At 38.1% G+C, this 26,882-nt stretch overlaps 1 protein-coding gene across 3 annotated transcripts in view; it reads right to left on the bottom strand.

Moving 5' to 3' along the window:
- Window positions 1-26,882, bottom strand: part of Ubr5 (ubiquitin protein ligase E3 component n-recognin 5) — a 132,532-nt gene that overhangs the window by 65,467 nt on the left and 40,183 nt on the right. For 2 of the 3 annotated variants that reach the window (XM_008855085.2, XM_008855086.3), the window contains exons 2-9: window positions 18,773-18,817; window positions 17,824-17,905; window positions 17,337-17,413; window positions 16,421-16,540; window positions 9,618-9,807; window positions 9,269-9,428; window positions 7,598-7,747; window positions 5,550-5,761 (exon numbers count right to left, since the gene is read on the bottom strand). In XM_008855085.2, the coding sequence (XP_008853307.1) occupies window positions 5,550-5,761; window positions 7,598-7,747; window positions 9,269-9,428; window positions 9,618-9,807; window positions 16,421-16,540; window positions 17,337-17,413; window positions 17,824-17,905; window positions 18,773-18,817 (1,036 nt within the window). The remainder of the gene's footprint in view (window positions 1-5,549; window positions 5,762-7,597; window positions 7,748-9,268; window positions 9,429-9,617; window positions 9,808-16,420; window positions 16,541-17,336; window positions 17,414-17,823; window positions 17,906-18,772; window positions 18,818-26,882) is intronic. The other variant, XM_008855087.3, reaches the window with a different exon arrangement.

Here is a 26,882-nt window from a genome sequence, read left to right as displayed (position 1 = left end):
ATATGTAATTAATTGGGATGCTATTATAGTACTTAAGAAACTTGAGCTACAAATATAATTTTTTTAAACATAAGACCAATGATTGAACCCACAGAATCACCCGGATATCTCAGAGCAAAACTTGCCATAACAGAATCTTACTTGTTCAGATGGCTGTACTATTCATTTAATCTTGGTAAAAATCTATTAAGGTTTAGAAATCTACTGTTTATAAACATGTTATATCTCAGACTTACACAAAAAGAAAGCTAAATTTAATCTTGTGTTTTATCTGTACCGAACAGCACTGCTTTCAAGTCACCTTCTATGAGGTGAAAGCACAAATGTGAAATTCTTCAGTTATCAACTCCTCTCTTCCCTAGATTACAATCTCTGAGAACTACCATCTACGGTCTCTGTGGTAGTTGCAGACATCTTACCTTCCCCATCTCATTCTCTTGTCTCGATCCTTTAGTTAAAATTAAAGATAACAGGATCAGACTAGGTAAATCCAAATCTTGGGTCTACTTGTTCAGTGACTTCAGGTCAATTATATAATTTCTCTGATCCTATTTTTCACCTCTGAGATGAGTATCGTAACAAATATCTGGGGAGATGAATTCATATGCAAAGTACACACCACAGGGCCTACTATAAATAAGTGCTTAATCAAATTCAACCATGACCATCCTGTTCCCAATTTCACTTTCTACTCACCCAGAAAATAACAGTTCCCAGATATAGGCTTCAAGGATAGTCCTACATCTATAATTATTCATTGAAGGCACCACTCTAATTTCCTTTCGCTTCCCAATTTAGAGCAAAGAAAAAGACTTATTTAAAGATAACACACACACATACACATACTGTAAACAGCTCCTTCAAGATCTCTCTCTCCCAACAACCACTCAAACTTATCTGTCCTTCAATCCTTATGGTAAAGTTATTTCACAGGAAGCCTATGCTTCTTCTTACCTGCTTTTGAAACAACTATGAACATACTTCCAAGTGTCAAATGGATATCCTACATATTTAAGCAACCTGTTTTGTATCCACTCTTCAAACTAGCTAGATGTGGTACACACACCTATGCTTCTCTCTGTCCTGGCATCAATTCTTTCTTTTTGAGTCACAAACTACTTTCTTCATGTCCCTCACATAACCACACATTCCCTCCACAGATGGTCTCCTTGTTCCTCTATGTTCTACCTTCAGCCTGAGTGCCTACACTGACTAGCACAGTATCCCTTTAAATATGATCTCTAGGCTTATCTGCAAGAACTCTCTACCTGTGTCTTCTTTGTTTCTTATTTTATTATTTGTTAAATGTTATTTTTATTTTATGTGTGTGAGTGCACTGCCTGCATGTATATAAGCGCACCTGTCTCGTACAATACCCATGTGAGAAGAGGGTGTCGGATCTTCTGGAACTGGAATTACAGATGGCTGTTAGGCAATGTGGGTGCTAGGAATCGAAGCTGGGTCCTTTGCAAGAGCAGCCAGTGCTCTTAACCACTGAGTCATCTCTCCAGCCTCTATTTTTCATTTCTTAAAATGAAGCAGAGTTGAAGTTTAATACTCTCGTTTTAATATAGGATTAAGCATGAGGATTAAAAGAAGGAGAGCACTCAAAAGAAGTTAAACCTGAAGCATGGGCATGAGAGTCTCAAGAGAGAGTCTCAGAAAGTAAGACATATTCATGTCAGAGTCACAGTATGGGCTGCTCCACAAGGAAGTTCATCTCCTGCAAAACTCTTGTCATCCGCAGTCCCCACCACCCACCGCCTACCATGTACTAGGAGACTTGGGGCCTGGGAGCTCTTCTTAAGGTTTTCTTTTCTCTCATCAATTCAGGAACTAGTCAGTGAGTGCTACACTTGTCAAATTCTCTCAGATTCTGCCTCCTTCTGACTCTACTCCTGCTTTAAGGTCTTTACAATTTCTCTATATCAATCCTACTACACACACAACTGACTGAATTTTTTTCCCCCTAGTCCTATCTTTCTCCCATGATATCAACAGGGCTCACTTCCTTAATAAGAACCCACCAACCTCATCACATTATCTCTCTATGGACTCTGTTGGATCATTAGTTACTGAACAACACGTCTAACTCCTCAGCCATTTGTAATCCTAAGGCCATTTATAATCCTGCTCCAACATCACTTCTCCCTAAAACATAGCAGCAATTCTGAACCTTCCATGTCAAACACACCTTGACCCCTCATGACTCTTGGTCCATGCTTGCTTGATGTGTTTGCAATTCTATGCTTTCTGGTCAATGCCCAATCACCTCAAAAACGTTCACATGCTACGTCTTCTGTGAAGCCTTATCAAATCTGTAAGATGGTATTAATCATTCCATTCTCATCCTTCACAGGACTGTATCCATACCTTCAGTTTTGCACTGATCACACTGTGAACATATTATTACTCTACAGAAGTGCTTCCCACTGAGTTCCTCATGGGAAGGCCCATTTCATCGCCATCTTTATATCACTACAGCCAGTGTGGCATAAGGCACAAAGTAGGAGCACATCAACCAACTGGTGAGCTAATACATAAAACTGAACTCCAACTTCTTCAAGTAAATGCTTTGCTAAGAACAGTATAATCCTAAACAAGCCTCCTCCAACTGGAAAAGTACAATGCACATGACCCTCTCAAAACTAATTTGCTTCTTAGAAGGATGTGTTATATATACTTTAGGGATAAGTCAATGTTCCCCAGGACAAGTCTTAAATAATTCAGCTGAGGTTCTCGGTCCTTAAAATATGCCACGGACCAGGCATAACTAGGGAAGAGACAGGAAAATCAATTACTCTCATCTGTTTCAAATTCACCACTCAATGCAAAGTACTATTACCAGGATCAAAAGGAGCAGCAGCAACAGATTAGATGTTTCCTTTGGTCGGCTGCTAGCTATACCTCGTTTCTCCTGTTCTAACAAGTTCCCTACTCTCCTTATGCCTAGCTTCTTTTCCTTTGTGTGATCTGTGTCATTTTGCTCATTTCATTGAAAAATTTCTTTTATGACACACTTAGCAAACTATTCTCAACAGGGTCTCACTGGGGGCTAGAGAGATGGCTCAGCAGTTCTAAGCACTGGCTGCTCATACAGAGGACCTGGGTTTGGTTCCCAAATAGCCATAACCTCCTCTTATGACCTCCATGGGCATTATATGACACAGATGCACGTACATACATGCAGGCAATACATTCATACACATAAAATAATAAGAATATTTTAAAAGAATGACTGTGTTCAAGTAAACATGACTGGACACTGATTTGTTGGATACGTTGAGTGAAATAATACCATTATTCTTGGTAATGACTTTTTATTGCTATAAATTTTCTAATAAAACTTTAAAAAATGAATTAACAGGTCAAACACATGCTATAAAACCCTTTCCAGCTATGAAATTCCAGTATAACAACTGTGTACAAAATTAAGACTATCTTTTCATATCCTGATATACTAGGAACATAGAAATACACTACTCAACAAAATGCAAGAGCTACTGAAATTCAACTTAAAAAAAAACCTTACCAAGACAACAAAAGATTCACATTTCAAGAGTATTAATTTATATGACTAATCATGATGTCTCCTGCAACAGACTTCAAGTTTCATAAGAAAAGGTCTTTATGATCAATATAACCCTACTATCTAACAAAGTTAACAGGCCTTTAGAAGTCAGTCAACAAATATTCACAATATGGAAGAGATAAAATAATGGTTCTAAGTTGGGTGTGCTGGCGCATGCCTTTAATCCCAAGACTCAGGAGACAAAGGCAGGCAGATCTCTGTAAGGGCAAGGCCAGCCTGGTCTACACAGCTGAGTTCTATGCCAGCTGGGGCTACAGGGAAACCCTGTCTCAAAAAGACAAAAAAAAAAAAAAAAAAAAAAAAAAAAAAAAAAGGCTCCATACTCTATTTGTACCAGTGCCCAAGTGTTAGCTTAAACACAATGCTCAAACTGTCCTGAGCTGAGAATTCTAGGCCCCTCTTTAGACCCTCTGCTCTTAGAACAGTTTCCATCCTATGTGCTCAGTTCTGCTGGCAGTGACAGCAGATACCAAGTGCATCATGATCCCCTATTTTCCTATGGGATTCACTTATTTTTCCAACCCCTAGGAAGCCTCCCCCTCAAACTTTCCAATCCCCAACCAATTTGGGAAAAACTAACATAAATATAAAACAGAGCTCTAATATGTTCCAGGTAAGAAAAATAGGAAACACAGGTAAAACAATGGTACTCCACAGAAAAGGGGAGAGGGGGGAGGCACGGTGGGGGGGGGGCAGGGAGAGAGAGAAGGAACTAGTGATATTTCCAGTGTTAGAGAAATAACTAAGAGAATATACTTCAGAGAAACGTTGGCAGCTACCACTGAAAACAAAACCTTTTGCTTCCAAGACACTGATTAAAATTCATATTCCTTCTTGCATTCCAGTTTTCCACATAAGCTGAATAAAGGAAAATAAATTAACAATATCGAGATTCAAAATAACTACGAAAACACAAATTTGGAAAGTTTACTATTCTCCCAAATTTGAGTTCAAAGAAAAAGAAAAGAGAAAACCCAGACACTCCTTACTCCCGAACAGACACACATAGATACTCCCTACGCTCTCCCTGACACAGGGTCTCATGTGTAGCCCAGGCTAGTCTACAACTCACTATGTAGCCAAGGATGGCTTGGAACTCCTGATCCTCCTGTGTCACCCAAGTGCTAAGATTAAAAGTGTACACCAAAAGTTCTTATATTATTTAAGTTTACTTATATTTAAGTGCCACCCACCTATCTCTGGAAATGGGGGAGAAAAGGGGCAGAACTTAAAAATGAGTGAAAAATTTGGTTTTCTACAAAAGCCTCTAAAAATGAACTGTTAACCACTTAAGACAATGAAAAACAACACACCATCAATAGATACATTTCACTTATGGCAATGATGGATTTTAAAGATTCTAATCAACTTCACAAATCTAAATGCTATCTAAGTTCACCCACTGCACTGTTTTTCATAGTGCCTAGAAGAACTTTGGCATTCCATTCTGTTTTAGCTTGCTTTGTCCACCACAGCATTTCAAAGCTACAGGTCTGACAGAATTGACTGTCATAAAATGGAGCGGCTAATTAATCAAAGAAACACAAATTCCTCATCTTGACCTGACAGCAATGAACAGCACCCTGAAGAAACCAGGGTCCATCTGACATTTCAAATTTAGCTAAATAAATCTCTACCAAGGAAGGTAACAATTACTAAAATAATTATTACCAGAAAAGAATTCCTGGAGCATAATACTGATGTGTTGAGAGCTACCACCCCAATTTCTCTGACTTACTTCATCAAACAACAAGAAAAATAAACAGCACCCCTAAACACATCTAGATGACTCACTCAGGCAATGCCAAATAAAGATGTTCCCCTAATCTTCTAAAACAAAACGCAAATTCTGAACAGTCCTACAAAACTCTGAATTCGTAAAACAAAAATTGGGGGGGGGGGGTGTTGGTTATTAGAAATCTATTTAAATGGAATGGTGCAAACTTTTTCCAAATACCTTATCAGGCCACCACTGCAAATCTTCTCCCAAAGACACTGGGCTTTGAACAGGCGTGTTCTTCTTATCCAAGTTGGGCTCTCCTTCTTTGCTCGTAGAACCCCTTTCATTATCAAATGAGGCTCCATCAAGCCACCTTCTTTCACGTAAACGTAAGACGGATTCACGTTCACGCAACAGCTCAGAGTCTCTCTCTAAGGGAAGAAGGAGAACTGGTATGCAATTGGGTCACACCAGTGGGATAAAAGTAAGCCACTCTCTAGTAAATACCCTCAGGATGCAACTAACAGCAGTTTATCTACTCAAAAAATTTATATAAATGTGTATCTAATAAGGTTGACATGCAACATTCAAAACATTGATCCTTCTTCAAGTGGGTAGATGAAAATTATAAAGTATTTTTTGAGACTATGCAAAGGCAGGCTTAAGTTGTTAGAGCAGAATTATTTTAAGTTTATTTTGCTTTTATGTTTTTAATAGACAAAATTTCTGGGGCTTTGTTAGAAATACTTCTTTTGAGAAAAGTGCACAAATTGGAATTTTAATACATTAAATACACATAAGCAAACCAAGAGTATGTTACTTCAGGGATCTTTTTAATGAAAAAATGGGAGGGGGGACCTTAAATTGGTTAAACTATAAATATATCGCGATAAAACAATTAGAAATTCTGTTGGTAATTCAAGACTTTTGTAAAGATAACTTTATATATTAGATTTGATGGATAAATCTTTAAAATCTGAGGAACACCACAGGCTTTTTCGTTTTTAAAAAGGAAACTTTATAGGAAAAAAAAACTTTGCCAAAATGCTTCCTTTATAATTGGCCTACAGTTATCTAATGCCAGTCACATTTTTTTCAATCTGTTCATAATCACTTTTTAAATAGCCAAAAAACAAAAACAAAACAAAACAAAAAAAAACACAACCCTTAAGGGTTTGAATAATAAAGATTAGAGACAATATAGAACTGCACCATATGAAGCAGCAGCACTGAGGCCAGGGGTGTGGCTGCAGGTAAACTAGCATGTAACTCATTGGCATCAATTTCCCAACATCATTAAATACAACAGAAACCTGCTATGTACACAGGTCTCAAGTGGTTAAATTACCAGCTATTCCATATGGCTCAGACTAAAGATAATGTCTACACAGAATGATCTTAGAAAAAGTGAAAGAAAGAAATTCAGGGTTTTTGTCTTAGATCATATTTAAAAATGCAATTTACTTAATAGATTTAAAGCAGCAAGGTATGCGTTTATCTTACAAGTTTTAAGCTACTATATCATATACTAAAAAATCACACAAAGATGTCATTTTAAAAATTCAGCTTTTAAGTACTAAGTATTTGCAGCAAGGCCTTAACATATGACATATTTTCCAGTTTATTAATGATCAGCAAATAGAAAAGTTTATTTTTGTCTATTATTAATAGCAAACAGTTCTAAATTTTAGAAATAAAAAATATTAATTCCAAGCTATAATATAAGCTAAAGTTTATGCAAGCACACTGGAGAGGCTGGCTTGATTGCCTCAAAATCTGCTAAGACTGTTATATACTAAACCTTTTTAAGGAATTCAAACTTTTACAAATAGCATTTTAATAAGCCAAACATGTTTATAGTTCTAATACTAGCTAGCCCCGTTCTAATATATTTTTGATCTTTCATTCTTCTAACACTATTTAAAATGAACATAATGATTATGCTGTTTTAATCAAACAAACTAAGATTTGTTTTCTGAATGCTGCATGTCACTGTAAAGTAGAATTCTGCTTTTAGTTCAGAATCTATATTCCTAATTAAAAGAACAGGTAAGTCATAACCTTTAATATGTATTATACATATGTAAGTAATATCATCTCTGAAATACTGTTGTGGCTCTTTAAAAACAAAACAAACAAAACAACCCTAGTTTTAAAGCCCAAGTGCCCCAAACTACTGACACATAATGATTTCATCTAACATTCTGAGCTCAAATACAGTTTAGTCTATCCCTATCTTTCCAAACAACCAGTCCACAACCAAAAAGAAATAAATGCAAAATTACCTCGAGATGAGCCTAGCCTGGAGAGTGATGAACGACGAAAAGAAGGGTAACCAAAATAGCTAATGTCCTCAGAAAACATGGCATCAGCATCAATAATGACACTTGGGTGGGCAGAATGAATATCAGCATCAAGAAGAGACATGAGGTCCTCTACAAAGAAAAAAAAAAAAGTATCATGAAGCAACTATAGATAATCCATCTATAGATGACTAAAGGATCTCTAAAAATTAAAACATTTAAAGCAGGAATTGCTATTACCTGATTGGGGGCAGGGGGAAGATCTAGGAAATAAAATTAACATTATAAGGAACCATCACATGCAGAATTACTAAATTATCATATAAAAAAAGAAAGCAATTGTGACACATGCTCAAGACCTGCTTAAGCTCAACAGGAAAATACATACTGTACTCCATCACACTCATATACACACACGCATATATATATATATCATATTATATACATACATACATACAAGCACACACACACACCCACACCATGGGTGAGGAGGTGGGGGTGAATCTAGAAGGAGTTGGGGAAGGGGGGAAAGATAGAAATACATTATACAACGTTCTCAAAGAATTAATAAAAATATTAAAAACAAAAAGCCAGAAAAGGAAAAAAGGTCCAAGATTATCCACATGTGATGGCCCCAGCCTACAATCTTGACTCCTGGAAGGTGGTATGAAGTGGATCGGGAGTTCAAAGCCAGCCTGGAGGCTATATAATACACCGTCAAAAAAAAACCAACCCAAAACAAAGGCTCAAAATACTCAGCTCTCTACTGGCAAATGTCCTGAGACATCAAATTCAACCTTAAATCATAATTTTTCCTATATTATTTTTCATATCAAAGGTAACTCTTAAAGTATCACAAAACAGTATTAAGAAAAGTACTAATAAAAACATGTATCTTTCCAATTCTATCCCCTTTGAGGAAAACTAATATTGGTTAAATTTTGTGTCTTCTGATTTCTTAATCTTTTCCTCTAATGCATATATTATCTCTACTGATTTGTTGTGGTAGTGTTGTTCATTTTATTAAAACATGATCAAACTAAAAAAAAAAAGACTACTTTTTATAATATGACAGTTTTGTGGCTCAGCAGTTAAGAACACTGGCTGCACTTGCAGAGGACCTAAGTTTGGTTCCCAGCACCCACATGGTAGCTAACAACTGTTTGTACATAACTCCAGCTCCAGAGGATCCGACACCGTCTTCTGGTTTCCATGGGCACTGCACCCACATGGCACATTTATATGCATGCAGCCAAAACAGTTATACACATAAAAATAAATTTTAAAAAATTGAAAAAAATTTAAAATTATACTTATGACAATATAAGGACATAATACATTCAAAATCTAAAGGCAATTCAATTATTACCCATGTTCAGTAATAAGGTCATCAAAAATCATCCTATAGTCACATGCTGGCCAGGGTTAAATCCATGCCATACAATCATATTTTTATTAGGACCAAGTGCAAGTCCACGAAAGCAAAAATATTTCCCAAATTTTCCTTAAGAACTTTATAATTAAACTCTATAGTAAGAAATACACATCACCTTCCATGAGATAATCATGATATCAATTACACTTTAAAATCTCATTCCCCAGTCCAAAAAGCACCACTAGGAAGGGAAACAACCATGACAGTGATGCACCAACCTCCAGGCAAGTAAGATTCACTAGCTGTATCATCACCATCATCTCCATCTTCATCATCCCGGCTAAGCAAATTATTTACAGCAAGGTTTACATCAAGATTTGTTCGCTGAAGTTCTCGAATAATGACACTTCTAGATTTGCCTTGTAAAACAACTTGGGCCTGAAATATACAAAGGATATAGTACACTATGATAATTTTCTCTTTTTTTTTTTCTTTTCTTTTTAATAACTAAAGTCTATTTTCTCAATCAATGCAGAAAAAACCATGTCTACAACTCTTTGGAGTCATGGACCCACCACATTCAGTTCTCCTCTTGTCTGTATACAAATGCTTCCTGAAAGGCCATACCTGTGAAATCAACTCCTCAGGGATGACAGACGCTGGGATAACTGGCTGGGGCTGACTGCCCAGAAGTCCAGACCCTCGATCCCGTCCTGTCCGAATGACTCGGGTCTGCCGCCGGGAGTCACGAGCTCCAGCTGATGACCTTCCAGAAGATCCTCCTCCACTTCCACCCACTCCAGAACTCCAGCGGCTCCTAAATATTGGAGAATTTGGAAAAATACAGCTTTTAAGCAATCCATTCTGGAAAAGGTCATGTTGGGTCTCATTCCTTTAGTTTAAAATAAAGTTAAAATAAAGTCAAGTTGAAATTTTGAAGTGCACTTTAAATAACTGTCCGATTTCATAATGATTAAGTATAAATTCACTTTTAAACCATAAGTATCAGATTTTTTTCCATCTTTTAAAATAATTTGTTAAAGACTTGCATACAGGGGCAGGCATGGTAGTACACCCCTGTAATCTTGACACTCAGAAGGCAAAGGCAGGAGGATCATGAGTTCAAATCCAGCCTAGGGTATACAGCAAAACCCTATCCAAAATGAGGAAGGGAATAGACATAGTTAAGTTAGTAAAGTACTTGTCAGATAAATTGAGAACCCGAGTTCAATCCTAAGCATTCACGTATGGAAAAAAAAAAAAAAAGCTGGGCAAGCACAGCATACTTGCAATTCCAGTACTGGGGGAGACCAAGAAGGAGGATCCCCAGAGCTTGTAACCAACCAACTTAGCTAAATAGTGAGTTCCAGGTTCAGTGCCCTGTTGCAGAAAATAAAGTGAAGATTGACTGAGGAAGACACCTGACCTTTGTCCTCCACACACGGATGCATCCACATCTAAGTATACATACATGTGAACACCCACAGTGGCAGGTGATCTCTTTGAGTTCCAGGCCAGCCTGGTCTACATAGTGAGTTTCAGGCCAGCTGGGGCTACAGGGAGACCCTGTGTCAAAAAGACCCCCTCCCCAAAATCACAACATTAGAGTGACTATATGCCCAGGTTTACCTGTGGATGCCACTTTAAACCTACTGTGTGAGCCTTATTATTAATTTCATCTAAAAATGTCCCATCATTACAGTAATCTCTATGGCCAACGAACACAAAAGGAATGACTTGCTATTTCTACCAAATAATGCATATCATTTTCCTCAACGCAAATGTCAGAAACCTAACCAAATACATTACTTAAGCACATATATGCTTCTATGCTAATTTTACCAGCATCACAAAACTATCAAGAGGCATAAACAGGTGACATAAATAAGGAAAGCCAAGATAACAGAGAGCAGTGGAGAATACTTGCCTATCTAAAACACATTCAAATTTGTTAAGCATTGATAGTTTAATTCATTGCAATACCACCAGCTGCCAATTTGCAATTTCTGCTATACAAACCTATATTCGGTTTAGTTACCATTAATGTAACATTACTACGGAGGAATGCCAGGTTTTAACCAGATACATTGTTTCTCCTATCAGAATTCAAAAGGGACTGGAGAGGTGACTCAGAGGTTAGAGCACTTACTGCTCTCACAAGAGACCTGGGTTTCATTCCTAGTACCCACTTGGTCTGTAAATCCAATTCAAGGGGATCTGACAGTCTCTTCTGGCCTCTGCATACACCAGGCACACATGTGGTGCACATAACATACATGGAGGCAAAACACTCATACATAAAATAAAATTCATGAATTTTTAAGTGGGATATGTAGCACATGCCTCTCATCCTGCCTCAGGAGGCAGAAACACAAGGATTTCTGTTAGTTCAAGGCCAGCCTGATCTATATAGTTTTCCAGGAAGCCTTAGACCCTTATCTCAAATATCCAAAAATAAATAAAATAAAATTTAAGTAAATCTTTTTTTTTTTGGTCTTTTTTCAGACAGGGTCTCCCTGTGACCCCAGCTGGCCTAAAACTTGCTATATAGATGGGGCTGGCTTGATCTCACAGAGATCCACCTGCCTCTGCCTCCCAAGTGCTGGAATTAAAGGCATGTGCCACCACGCCTGGCCAAAAATATAAATAAATCTTAAAAAAAAGAAGGAATCCAAACTGAATACTTGCCCCTATACCCCAACTGCTCCTAAGCATTCACCTAACCAAGTTGCATTTTAGATAAAGATTAACGTATTAAAATGAACATACGGTACTGATTTGAGTTTTACTAGTAGGGAACAATGGACAATACCGATTAATTCCTTTCATCCACTAAAAAAAAAAAAAAAACTACAATTTTTAAAAATATTTAACTAAAAAGAATAGGAAAATCTCACTCTACCTTCTGTAATTTACTTACCAAACTCATCCTACGCAGTTCTGATCATACCATGCAATACTCAAGGTACACAGAATGACCAGAAATCAATAGGAAAGCCTATAAACTTAAAGCATATGGCCAAGTCTAGTCCACACACTTGGTAACTTGGCTAAAAAAAATACATAAATTATTTTTTTAAAAGAGAAAGTTTGAGAAACTCTCCCAGTCAAAGGAAATGAAAAGGAAATAACTAAATATCATAGGCAGCATGTTAAAACTAAAAAAATAAAAATAAAAAAAATAAATAAAAAACAGTAATAAAAAAAAATGAGTGCTGGACGGAGATAGCTCAGTGGTTAAGAACACTTGCTACATAAACATGAGGACCACAGATGCCAGCACCCATGTAAAAAAAAAGAAAAAACCAACCAACAGGGGTGAGAGGTGGCTTAGCAGGTTAAGTATGCTTATTGCTCTTTCAGAGGACCTGAGTTCAGTTACCAAGCACCCACATTGAGCAGCGCATAACTGCCTCTAAGTCCAATCCTGGGGATCTGACATTCTCTTCTGGCCTCAAATGCATGTGGCACAGACACACACAGACACAGACACACAAATAAAAAAAAAAATTTTTTTTTTTTTTTTTTGGTCTTTTTGAGACAGGGTCTCCCTGTAGCTCCAGCTGCCCGGAGCTCATTCTGTAGACCAGGGTGGCCTCAAACTCACAGAGGATTGGCCCGCCTCTGCCTTCCCAGTGCTGGGATTAAAGGTGTGTGCCACCATGCCTGCTAAAAGATTCTTTAAATCTTTAAAAAAGGGCAATAGGCCAAGTATGGCCCCCCCACATACCTGCAACCTAAGCAATGAGAAAGGAGGGGTAGGAGCATACTTAGGGTTTCCTGGTTACCAGCCTAACTGAAAAGTGCAAGCTCCAGGTTCAGCAAGACCTGCCTCAAAGGAACAAGGCAGAGTTGATACTCAATACCCTTTTTGGCACAAACATATACACACACCACACACACATATACACCTAATACAAATACATAGAAACTAATTTTTTAAAAAAATATTTATTATTTTTATTTTATGTGTATGCGTGTATTGCCTGCACGTAGGTAAGTGCACCCGTGTCCTGCAACGCCCACGGAGAACAGAAGAGGCTGTCAGATCTCCTGGAACTGGAGTTACAAACAGTTGTTAGCTGCCATGTGGGTGCTGGGATTCAAACCCGGGTCTTCTGCAAGAACAGTCAGTGTTCTTAACCGCTGAGCCATCTCTTCAGCCCACAAATTAATTTTTTAAAAAAGAAAATGATCAGTGAAATAAATGACCACTTCAGCTATCATGCTGATGGAAAACAAGAGTACCAATTATCCCAAGAACTTTAAAGGAAGGAGAAAGGAATCAAGGTCTATGAGGACAGTCACTTTCATATTAGATTATATCTGATACATTTGTGATTAATGATGCCCCTTTGAGGACAAGATTTGCCTGTCCTAGATTCTCTAATAAATGTTGTTTCAAACAAAGCAAAAGCAGAAATAAGAAATCAAAGAAAAAGTTTCTTAGGAAAATATTTCTAAGTATAAAATTTCTTGATTTACAAAGTAACCTGATCAGAATTTCACCATTAACAAACTAGGGACTTTCAATATACTCTAAGCCCTTACATGTAATAGAGCTCTGAGGCCTAAATAAAAGTGAGTGAATGCCACTTTGCTGTAGTGTCATCCACAAAACCAATGCTGAAAAGCAGCTCAGAATCTGTTCTGGTGTTTATGTGGTAAGGACAGAAAGGAGAGGCAGAAGAGGGGGAGGAAGTGTAGAAAACTATGGGGGTTGGGGATGGGTTCAAAACACTAATGAGTCTGCATTTTAAAGTTTTAAAATTAGTTCACATCATCTTTGGATTAGACTATTAGAGGTTTGTTGTTGTTCTCTGGATCAAGTATGCTGGTTTACGACTGTATGTGTTGCATGTTTTAGGGATAAATTCATAAAATTCCACTGCTCTATTTCAGTCATTCTGTCATATATGCTATTATAATGGGTATGCGCAAGCTTAAATAGTGAGAGGATTTAAATCTAGAGGACAATTTGAGCAACATAATAACAGGTTATCAATCCACAAAATAAAAGGAAAAAAACATGAGACCACAATAATATAAATCAATGAATAGAAAAATGGCATAAAATAGAATAAAAAATACAGAAAAGAAACAGATCAGATAAAGTTCTTCCTTAGAGCCAAATTCCAATTCATAAATATGAAAACAATGATAAATTATATTCATTGCCAACACTACAGTAACACTGATTCACACACAAACATTAATGGATACTAAAATTGGTATAAGGAGAAATCAGGTATTTACATATTTGAAAAGTTATCTTCTCACAAGATAATTGAGAGATTGATAAGATTCATGACAAAAGGGAAAAAAGTGCTTTGTAGTGGGGAAACCTGGTAAACATCCTAACTACATATGCAGAGGTAATCTCACCCCCAGTAATGAGAAACATCAACATCCTGTGCTACCTGACACAATGCACTAAAGGGCTCATTACCACATTTGGGTATTTCTGCCAAAAAGTGTATTGCCTAGATTTGATAACAAGAAAAGAAATGACAAATCCAAACACTGTAAAATATAACCACCATATAAAACTCAAATAAAAACAAAAGGGCTGAGTAGCTGATCCTGATTAGTAGACTAAAGAAGTATGACAGCTAAATCCAACCGGGATCGCTACTGAATCCTCCACCAGAGAAATGGTATTAGTGGCACAACTGGGAAAATCCGTATAAGCTCTGTGGATTAAGCAATGATCAATGTTAATTTCTTGCTTCAAAAATAAGGCTACATAAGAGATTGCATTTGGGGATGCAAAGGGAAAAACACAGAAATCCATCATTATACATCTGCAACAGGACCTTGCTCTGTATCTACCCCTGGCTAGCCTCACACTCAGGATCCTCCTGCATCGGCCTCCGAAGTGGTGGAATTGCAACTTTTTAAAATCAATTATTTCAAAATGAAAAGCTAAATTTGAAAATAAAGAGAATATGACTAAGAACAAATGCCACTACCTAAACTGGCAAGCTAACCCAAGATGAGTAAACTTTCTGTTAAGGGTCAAAAGGTAACTAGCTAGGCTTTGGGGGGCTAAACAAATTAAATCTCTGATGACTACTCAGATCCATTGTTGAAACAAAAATGTAGCCACATGTGCTAAGTAAAACTCCTAGCATGAAGCTAGATTTGGCCTGGAGACCAGTGTGCTGACCCCAACCAAAATGTTTACCTTTAAGGAAAGTATTATCTGACAAGTACTGTACTGTAGACAATAGTTTACTATCTTAAATATATTTTCCATGTTTATCAAATGAAATGTAATTCTGTCCTATTATATGTTATTTTCAGAATACAGAGGAATGGGGATATGTGTCTGAAGTAGAGGAACTTGCTTATAATATACAAGGCCACGGGCTCAATCCCCTCTGCTAAAATAAAGAATGTTTTAATAAAGATCCAATTAGTGAACTGGATAACTATTGTAAATGTACTTTCTCCAATCTCAGAATAAATTTAGTACAACATGGAAATATGTAAACAAAGAAAGCAAGCATTTTGAAATCCTCATCTTAAACCTTTTACTTTCCCTACCAATTCAGTATAAATAAAATTTGTCTTCCTCTCCTTATTTTCAAGCAATTTCAATCGTATCTAGCTATTTTTTTTATCAGCCTTTGAACACCATAGTATTTGACTGAACTGACAGCATCTAATCATTGGCCAGGTATTCTTCAGAAAATCTGAGCAGTCAAGAACCAAGCTATAGATAGGGCTGGAGAGATAAAGATAGGGCTGCTCTGGCAAAGGACATGGGTTTGGTTCCCAACACCCACATGGCAGGTAATAACTGTCTATAACTCCAGTTCCAGGGAATCCAACACCCTCTTCTGAGCTCCCTGGACACTGCACAACAAAAGTGCACCTACCTACAGGCAGGCAATACACTCATACACATAAAATAATAAAATATTTAAAAATGTATATCTATCTATCTATCTATCTATCTATCTATCAGTCTATCATCTATCTATCAATTAAAAAAAAAAAACAAGATATAACATGAGTTAAAAACTACTGGCTTGGAATTTGCAAATGGTTTCATCTGATAGCATATTAACTTTACATAAAACGGTAGAAGGGTTTAAAAACAGAAACTATCAGATTTCGATATAAGAAAAAAGTAAAAGTAAATGCCAGATTTTTTTTTTTCAAAACAATTCACAGTACATGACTACAAATGATAAACACCATTAGCACTGCAAATACGTGTAAACTTTACACATTTTAAAGGTTAATTGTAATTAGTGTGCATAGGCTATTTTTACCATGGTGGCAAGATGAGCTCTTTGCCTGGAGTTCAGGAGAGCTTCCTCCTTCCATCACTACATAATACAGACATGATTAATCACAGGACAAAGCACCCATAGCACAAGGCACAGACCAGTGGATGCCTCCAACTAGCTACAACTTACCCCAGAGTGTTGCCTGCTAGTCTGCCCAGAGTCTCAGAACCTGAGAGAAACCACGGGGAGTCACTTGTCCTACCAGGCCTGGAAGTCCTCCCTGCCCCTGAGTTGCTGTTCAACTTTGACCTAGGAAAAACAAGAGATCAGTTATCACACACCAGTACTTAGCTGGTGGGGGAAGGCCTCCAGGCCTCACTTCTCTGGAATTTACTATAGTAAAACTCCTGCCTAACAATTCCCAGATTACTCCTACTAAAATGTGAATGTCTAAGAACAAACCTAACAAATTGTGGCCTCCTAACAATCTACCATTCTTTCCTAATTCAAATGATTTTCAACTTTCAACTATAAATAAATGGCAAATAGTAAACTGTTCTTTACATTTTGAAATTAATCATGTTTTCCTTAGAAGCAACCAAGTAAAATTCATACCTTGCCAAGCATCCTTTTTATATACCATGATTTTCTTGGCTGTAAACAAATACTTGCTTAAAAAGTAAAATCAAGGGCAAGGACTATAGACCATTAGCAGAGTGCTTACATAGTGTGTGTGAAGTACTGCTTTCAATTCCTATCACCACACAAATATATAAATTAAAATAAATAAGTCAAAATTCAACTACAATCTGACCATTTCACTGTTTTTAAACATGATTTTCTGCTATGCTTGTTTTCTCATTTGAAAGTAACCAGAATCAAAACACGGGTTTTCTATAATATCTTCTAAGAGTTAAATATAATCTATTAATATAAATTACAAGGTAAGGATGTAGCTCAGTGGTAGAACACATCTAATAAATACCATACTCTGGGTTTGATCTTCCATACCATCAAAATACATACATACAAGCATACATACATACATACATACATACATACATACATACATATAAACAAACAAACCAAAGACATAATATCTTACCCATCATTATTATCGGGTTTACCCAATTCCAGTCTGTCTGGTTGTACTGAAAAACCAATCCTGCAAACTCTGCCATCCTAAAAGCAAAGAAAATATACAAAATTCTCAAAGCGAAGACATTAAAATTTTAATTCATCCAATTAAGACTGTGCCTTTCATTGTCAACTAGGAAGTTCCCTTTCAGATGACTCTCATACCCAGATTGGGGAATATAACACACACATACACATCATCAAGAAAACAATTTAAAACATCACAAGCTGAAAGAACTCAGTGTAAGGAATTCTGTTAGTAACTAGTTCCAGGCCCTACTAAACCATTTACACTCTGGGCTAGAGAATTTATACAAAAAGGAAGAGAACTGTACAATCTTAGCAATCTTTAATCTTTCTCAAGTACCTGTTTCACTTGGCTAAAAAATAAGAAATGATGCACAGGTATTATTTTAACTGTTTTTCATTTCTCTACTGTAAGGTGAATAATTTACCTCAAGAAGAAAGGCAGCATGATTTGGTCCCACAACACATTGTTTAATAGTTGCCTGCTCCAATACATTCAAAGGGGGGTGGCTAGAGAACAAACAAGAAAAAAACATTAGGTAAAATTTTTTAAATTGTAAACACATTTCAGGTTTTAAAAAAATCCCCATCAAAAGAAAACAATAGCAGAAAAAAATCTATTTTTTTTAAAAAAAAGTTAATACTGGAGCTGGAGAGATGGCTCCATGGTTAAGAGCACTGACTGCTCTTGCATAGGACCCAGATTCGATTCCCAGCACCCACATGGCAGCTACGAACCGTCCTTAACTCCAGTTCCAGGGGAATCCGAAGGCCCCTCTTCTGACCTCTGAAGCATTGCACGACACAAGTGCACTTACATATACACAAGCAATACACTCATACACATAAAATAAAAATAAATATTTTAAAAAATTAAAAAAGCTAATATCTCATATTTTAAAGCAATAAAAAAGTTAACAGATACCACCCTCAAAATCATTATCACTTCATGGTAGGGCAGATGTTTAAAAGAATCAGCATTAGCCGGGTTTGGTGGTGCATGCCTTTAATCCCAGTATTCAAAAGAAGCAGGCAGATCTCTGTGAGTTCAAGGCCAGCCTGGTCTACATAGTGAGTTCTACCTAGCTGTCTCAGGAGACTTAAAAAACAAAACAACAACAACAACAAAAATAAAAAATCAGCATCACAATTCAAATAAATTACAATTCAAATAAACAACTCATAAAAACTTGACAGTTACAGTCAAAGATTCTTGATCTAAACAAAAGCATACATATCTTTAACACTAGGCTAAGGTCTAAATATGAATTCTTTTACCTAAGGAAAAAAAATGTTACAGCTCAGTGGTAGAGCATGTGCTTAGCCTGCCGAACACCACAAAAATGTCTGATTTAAAGTATGTATTAAACTGTTTACCTGTTCAAATTGTACTTGTTTAGTTTCTCTGAAACTTCTCGTAACCTTTAAAAAAAAAAGCACAAAACAAAATATTAATAAATCTATGTACCAATACAATATCTCCTAAAGATAGCATTAGTGGGTGTGTGAGTGTTTGTATCATTATTTGATTGCTCGCCAACAGTAATACACAAACCAATTTTTGGTCATTTTGAGACAGTGTCTCCCTGTAGCCCCAACTGTCCTGGAACTCACTATGTAGACCAGGCTGGCCTTGAACTCACAGAGATCCGCCTGCCTCTGCCTCCCGAGTGCTGGGATTAAAGGTGTGCGCCACCACGCCCAGCACAAAAACCACACAAACCAATTTTTACAGCAAGAATATTTTTTGTATTCTCTCACTTCTGTCCCAAAAGACCACAAAGTTACAGGCATGATGGTACACACCTTCAGTTTCAGCACTTAGGAGGCAAAGCCAGGTGGATTTTTGTGAATTCCAGCCCAACCTGGTCTACAGAGTAAGTTCCAGGGCTCATAGTGAGACCCTGTCTCAAAAAGAAAAAGAAAAACCAAAAATATCACAAGCAGATTTCACAACTTCAGTAATAGCATACAGTAGAGCTGGTATCTGAACCAACACCCAGTAGAAAGCTCATTTTAAAAACTGCTATCTTATGCCAAGAGGCTCTTGAACATACATGGCTATCACAAAATGAAAATAACTGAAAAACATAAATCTCTTCAGAATTAATGGTGTAGGACAAAAATCCCCAAAAGCCTAATCAGTTTAAAGGCATAGTCTCAAGTTCTTGAACAGCCTTATGACATGAAACTGAAGAGTCTCAATATCCTATAAAGCAAGGATGACACCTCCATTTCTAAAAGAATGCTAGTGTACATGCTTTGAAAAATTTTAGGGGCTGGGACAATGTCAGTGAGTAAAGTGCTGCACAGGCATGAGGGCCTGAGTTTAGATCTCCAGAACCGAGGTCAAAGCAAGGCGTGGCAGTGCACACCTTTAATCCCAGTCAGGGAGTCAGGGGCTTACAAAGATAGGTGGATAGTCAGGGACTCGATAGCCAGTTTAGCTACAATGGGGAACACCAGTTTCAGTGAGAGACCTCATCTCAAAAAAAAGTATGGTAGAAATTGTTAAAGGAAGACATCTAGTGTCAACTACTGGCCTGCATACATGCACACACAACTAAAAGAAGCAAAATCACACAGGGCTCTATAATAAAGAGATGTTAACTTATACTATCCCTCCAGGAAACAGTCCTCAATTAATATAAAACATGGCAATACTCAGATAAAAGAAACAAGCAGTTTATCAGCCTAAGGAAGCAATTTTACAATGAGATATAATCAAATACAGAGATACTTAAGAATTTAACTTTTCAATTGTTACCCAGCTGCCTGATCTTTTAAAACTTTTTCAGAAATAATTCTTATGCAAAAAAAAACCTGAGAATTTTATAGAGCAAAGTGGAAAATAAAAGGGCACTAAATCAACTGGAAGTCAGTGAATTTTGACCTCTAACCTGCTAGTTCTATGTTCCCCACTGATGTGACACCTTTTCCAAACACGCACAGTAACTGTGGTGATTTGAATTAGAATTACCCCCACAGGCTCCAAATATATGAACTTTGCCCCAGTTTGGTGGTGCTGTTTGAGGAGGATCATAGACCATTTAAGAGGTGTAGCCATGCTGGAGAAAGCACATGGTTGGAGGGGGTGGCTTTGAAGAGTAGATAGGCTCTCTGCTCCCTGCTTCCTGGGTGTACTTAAAGATGTGAAAGGGCTCAGCTTTCTGCTCTAGCCGCCCACCATGACTCTCATTCCTCTGGAACCATAAGCCCAATAAACTCTTTCTTCTCTATGTTGCTTTGGTCATGGTGATTATCATAGCAACAGAAAAGTAACATTTCATTTTCCCTAAGAAACAGATATTCACTGGCGACTTTATTCTGACTACCAAGAACAGCAGGTGCAAGTTAGGCTCCTGTAAAAATAATATTTTCATCTTATTGGTCCAGTGTTGCATTTACTGTCACTAACACATGTTTCAGTAGCTCTGGGCTTTTCCATTCAATTCCAATTTGCTCAATTAGAATATTGTTTTGTGTTTCAAAACAGTATTAAATACCACAAGAGTACTGAATTATGGAATTCACAAGTTCTGAGAGAACGCTAACTAGAAATGAAGAAAAATGAACAGAGAGCAGCCTTCGGAAGTCCTTAAGCAGAGGCAGGAGCTCCTGCTTTCCTGAGTCTACATTTACAATGAGTGATTTACAAAACTTTTCACCAGATTAAAGCCAGAGTGTGAGAAAGGGCTATGGTTTTACTTCCCCCAAAGCACTGTAATAACACACTATGAAGACACTTCGTAACTGTGCTGGATAGCTTTAGGGTCAACTTGACACACCTGGGTTGAGGGAGCCTCAATTGGGGAATTGCCTATTGGCCTGTGGCCATGTCTGAGGGGCATCTTCTTGATTGTTGAGTAATGTGAGAAGGCCTAGCCCACTGTGGGTGGTGCCACCCCTAGGCAGGTGGGCCTGTGTTGCATAAGAAAGCAGGCTGAGCAGGGGCCAGAGGAACAAGCCAGTAAGCAGCGTTCCTCCATGGCCTGTGCTCCAGCTCCTGCCTCTAGGTTCCTGCCCTGAGTTCCTACCTTGGGCTCCCTGATGAACTGTGACCCGGGAGATGTAAGATAAATAAACCCTTTCCTCCCCAGGTTGGTAGTGGGGGGTAGTGTTTTGTCACAGCAATGAAGAAAAAACTAGAACAGTAACTAACATACAAAACCCTATTCATTTCCATGTTTGTTCGTTTTTTTTAATTAGTCAAAAGTACACAAACTGTGGCAAGGGGCGGGGGCAAAACTTTCTTCAAAACTGAACAATAACTCAATTTCCTTGGCTTCAAATAGTATTTCAGATAGATATTTCTGAGACTAAACTAAGTTTTGAGCTATCAAAATGCAAGAAAATAATTTAATAACTCCTAAACTCAAGAGCAAATTACAGGCTACTAAGGAGAAAATGGCTCCGGCTATCAGTTAAAATTTTTAATCTTGGGGGCTAGAGAGATGGCTCAGCAGTTAAAAACACTGTTCTTGCAGAAGACCTGGGTTTGAATCCCAGCACCCACATGGCAGCTAACAACTGTCTGTAACTCCAGTCCCACGGGATCCGACAGCCTCTTCTGACCTCTGTGGGCATTGCATGACACGGGTGCACTTACCTACACGCAGGCAATACATGCATACACATAAAATAAAAATAATAAATAAAATTTAAAATTTTTTTTTTAAATCTTAAAAATCGTGGTTGAAGAGAGTACACACCTTTAATCCCAGAATTAGGGAGGCAGAGGCAGAGGCAGAGGCAGATGGATCTCTGTGAGTTTTGAGGCCAACATGGTCCATACTATAAGTTTCAAGTCAGTCAAGGCTACATAGTGAGACCCTGCCTAAAATTTAAAGGGGGGTAGGGGAAACAGTGAGACCGCTCAGGGTTCAAAAAGGAACTTGTAACAAAAGCATGGTGGCCTGAGTTTGATTTCCAAACTCCCCATAAAGATGGAAGTAGAAAACAGACTCCACCAAATTGTCCTCTGACCTCGTCTACCTACATGCGATGGCACCTACATCCACACATACATCGTGTATACTGTGCCAGGCTAGTGGCGCCTGCCTATAATTCCAGCACTCAGAAGGCAAAAGGAGGAGGATCAAGACAAGCTTGAGGCTGGTCTAGTCTACATAGCAAATTCCCAGGCAGTCAGAGCTATATAGTAAGGCTATCTCCAAACAAATCATTCAGCACAGTATCTGTTAATCAGTTTAAACTGTGTGTAGCTGTGCCATGAGTTATACCATGAGTTCCAGAACAACCTGAGTATACCTCAAATACACAATAAATCAAAAATCATAGTTAATATCTCTGCCATACCTGAAATGTGTACTGGGAACAATACCCACCACATAGGAGAGAATCCTGGGGGTTTATTCTAGCACGGTTATCACATTCTCATCTACTTGAAGAAGGACTATTAGCTGCTTCTGGTGCACTTTAGTCTCAAAACTCTTATGAATGCAGAAAAGCAAATGAATCAGTGTATAAGTACATGCAATGTTTATAAAGCAATGGCATTTACTGTGGCCAGTGAGATGGCTCAGCAGGTAAAGGCACTTGCTGCCAAGTCAATGACCTGAGCTCAACCCCCAGAACATGGTGGAGAGATTCAGCTTCCATAAGTTAACCTCTGATCTCTACACATATGCCCTGACACACAAGCACACAGAGACACACAATAAATTATTTTTAATGGAATAGCATTTACTATCATAGTCAAAATCCTATCATCTGAAATTTTCATATACAAATAGATTTTATATAGACAGAATGTTTTGCCAAATATCAATTTTTAATTTGAAAATTCAATCCCTAAACTTACATAAAACATATTCTTTCAAATATTTTTATAGTTTGTTTATTACTTGCCCTGGAACTGGAGTTATAGACAGTTATTAGCTGCCACATGGCTGCTGAGAATGGAACCTAGGTTCTCTGCAAGAGCAGTCAGTGCTCTTAACTGCTGAGCCATCTCTCCTAACGCTGGGCGTGGTGGCATGTGCCCTTAATCCCAGCACTTGGGCGACAGACTCAGGCGGATCTCTGCTGAGTTCAACACCAACCTGGTCTATGTAAGTAAGGAGTTCTAGGCCAACTGGGGCTACAGGGAGACCCTGTCTCAAAAAGACAGAGAGAGAGAGAGAGAGAGAGAGAGAGAGAGAGAGAGAGAGAGAGAGAGAGAGTAAAAAAACTAGTCCCTCTACAAATTTTTTGTACATGGATTCAAGAAATACTGACAAAGAAATCCTCAAGCACAAAGAGTGAACTCTATTTAAGGAGCATCTGCTGCTCTCTGCATAGTAGAATACAAATCAGAGAATCACCACAGGCCAGTGAGTACATTTGCTTAGCTTACATTCACTAAGTTACTGAATGCCTTTATGTAATTACTGAACACCCATGTACTTTAAAGGACTTTGGTGCACAAGTTTCCAACGCTTAAAAGTTATGAACTAGATTTCTCACAGGGATAAAAACAAGTTTCCTTTCTTTCTAAAACAAAGGAAAACTGTCCCTAGAGTGCACCAAATTTCACTTACAAATGAATATTTCAAAATAACTTCAAAACTTATCAACAGATAAATCTTTGAGGTGGCTGTAACACACAAACGGACAGGCTAGCAATAAGCCTATGACAATCCTTACTACTCTAACATCAAAGATGTATTGCATATTCCAACTGAAAAGTCTATCTTGTTTACATTACAAATTATTTTACAGATCCAGGGACTACAATTTTTAAGTAGCAAATGGATATTAAGAGACAGAAGAACAAAGTATAACCGTGTTCACCAGAAGTTAACCTGTGTCACTGCCAGTCTTGAAAACCCCTGTAATTTATGTCTTTTTCCCCAAATTTAACATTACAAGTGTCAAAGAGTATTCACTGCCTCACTGAGGCACAGTTGAGGGTTTTTCAGTTAAATTCTCTGCCTACCTCCTGCCACATAACGTATCTTTGCACGTTCAGACATATCCAAACTAAATTAAGTTTCATGGGTCTTTCTTGTTGAATTTTTTAAAACAACAACAACAAAAAGGCTGATGGTCACAGAAATCCCCAAAGCTCCCATTATCAAGAGAAAAAGCTGTTCTTCATAACCACCCTCTCCAATGTGGTGCTCTCCCTGTATCTGGGACTGTAAGATCAGACGCACTTGTTCCCAGTTGACTCTGAGCAGCACTCACCCCAGTGGTGGCAGGCAGTGTGATCTGCCTTCAACACACTTCCACTGTGTGCCCAGTTCAAAGAGTGCCAGCGCCAGCAACTTTTCCTACACAGGCCTACAGCTTTTCTCTCCTATCAAATCTTCAACGTCTACTTTGCATTCTAATCAGTTGTGTGTGTCCAAAGAGTATTCACCGACTCTAAAACTGCCATGTCTTTCTCTACCCTTCTACTTCTTTGCATATAGTTCCAACACTGAGAAAGTTTATAATCTATTTCAGACAGAAAAGATTCCTAGTCTTAATATCAATTAAAATCAGCCCCCAGGTCTTCCACATCAAATTAAAGAACCACCAAGGACCGTGTGGATATACAGATTTCTTTTAGGATAGTTGCCAATGTTACCTTTTTTCAGGGGAGACATTCTCATATAGCCCAGGCTGACCTCAAACTTACTATGTAGACAAGAATGACCTTGAGCTTCTGATCTCCCTCCCTCCACCTCCTGAGCTCTGGGATTATAGGTGTGTGCCATGACACTTGGTTTAAGCAGTGCTGGGGCTTTGTTGAGTGTTAGGTAAGTACTCTACCAACTGAGTTACATCTCCAGCCTCAATGTAACTTTAAAAAATATATATTTTATTATTATTATTTTTGGGGGGTGGTCTTTTTGAGATAGGGTCTCCCTGTAGCCCCAGCTGTCCTGGAACTCACTATGTAGACCAGGCTGGCACTGAACTCAGAGAGATCTGCCTGCCTCTGCCTCCTGAGAGCTGGGATTAAAGGCGTGCGCCACCAGGCCCGGCAATATTTTATTATTTTTATGTGTATGTGTGCATTGCCTACATAATATAGGTAAGTGCACCCGTGTCGTGCAATGCCCGTGGAGGCCAGAAGAGGCTGTCGGATCCCCTGGGACCAGAGTTACAGACAGCTGTTAGCTGCCATGTGGGTGCTGGGAAGCAAACCCAGGTCTTCTGCAAGAACAGTCAGTGTTCTTAACCTCTGAGCCATCTCTCCAGCCCCTCAATGTAACTTTTATAAGCAAATCAGTTAACAAACAGAAAATTTACCTCTTATGTATTAATCACCTTAGCAAAGAACCTTTAAAGTGGCCCCACTCTAATCTCTAGATAGCCATCCATTTGTGGAAAAAAGCTTTCATATAACCATATAATGGGTTTAATTCATACAAAACAAACAAACAAACAAACAAACAAAAAACCCCAAACACCACAGGTCGGTAAAGGTTATATGCAAAACTAAATCTTGGACTCTCACCTTTTGTCATTCATGCCAGAGAAGGCACATATTGCCAAAACACAAATACAGACACATAAAAAATTTGTAGAAAGCCGTACTCTTGATAGAGAACAAAATGCTGTGAAACTATTTCTGGTAATTCTCCCAAAGATTTAGGTGCTAAATATCAGAACCTAAATAAAACTCAAGAAGCAGTAAAACTGCTTTATTTTCACTTTGTAGCAACTACTGTGCTACTACTAGATAGACGGTAAAGACAGGTGCCAAACCCATGTCTAATGAACACAGGATTTTCAGTATATTATCAGGCACTTTCCTAAGTACAGTCAGTTCTCAACTTCCACGGTGTCTTTTAGACAACATTGTGCCACAGCATATACACAACATGCTACCTCCTCACTGTTCTTCAACTGCCAAGTAGTTGCACTTTAACCTTGGTGTCAAAAACTTGAAATTATCACATGGTGGTCCAACTTGCTAGCTACTATGTCTGAGGGGAAAAGACTATGCTTTCAAACTATAAGGAGATCAGCTAACAGAGGACACTTTGAAATAGTCATTTACTTGTGCCAGCATCTAATTAGGAACCCCACCACCAACCCCAGTAAACTGAGAGGCTCATCTTTTCAATTCAGTCCAAAGAATATCTGACACAACAAAATCACCTTTCACAGTGTCCTGGAGCAAGCCAATAGCAAATCACCTGAGAAGCTCAAGAGAGATTCCCTCTAGGAAGTCTTAGAATAAGATGGAACAGGCCACCAGGTCTTCTCCTTGTGCTACACTGTGTATCTGTTTCTAAGTGAAGTTAGCCTTCCACTATGAACTATGACTTTTGAGCTACCTTGATCCATGGAGCTGTGGATAGCAAAGAAAAACCTTGACAGATTATGCCTATAACCCTTGAAGAAAGTAATGTCGGCCGGGCATGATGGCACATGCCTCTAATCCCAGCACTTGGGAGGCAGAGGCAGACAGACCTCTTTGAGTTTGAGGCCAGCCTGGTCTACCTAGTGAGTTCCAGGACAGCTGGAGTTACTGGGAGATCCTGTG

Source organism: Nannospalax galili, unplaced genomic scaffold (genome assembly GCF_000622305.1).
Source record: "Nannospalax galili isolate Female #2095 unplaced genomic scaffold, S.galili_v1.0 scaffold687, whole genome shotgun sequence".
Lineage (NCBI taxonomy): Eukaryota > Metazoa > Chordata > Mammalia > Rodentia > Spalacidae > Nannospalax > Nannospalax galili.
Note: the sequence above shows the minus strand (reverse complement) of the source record. Positions and strands in the feature narration are given on the sequence as shown.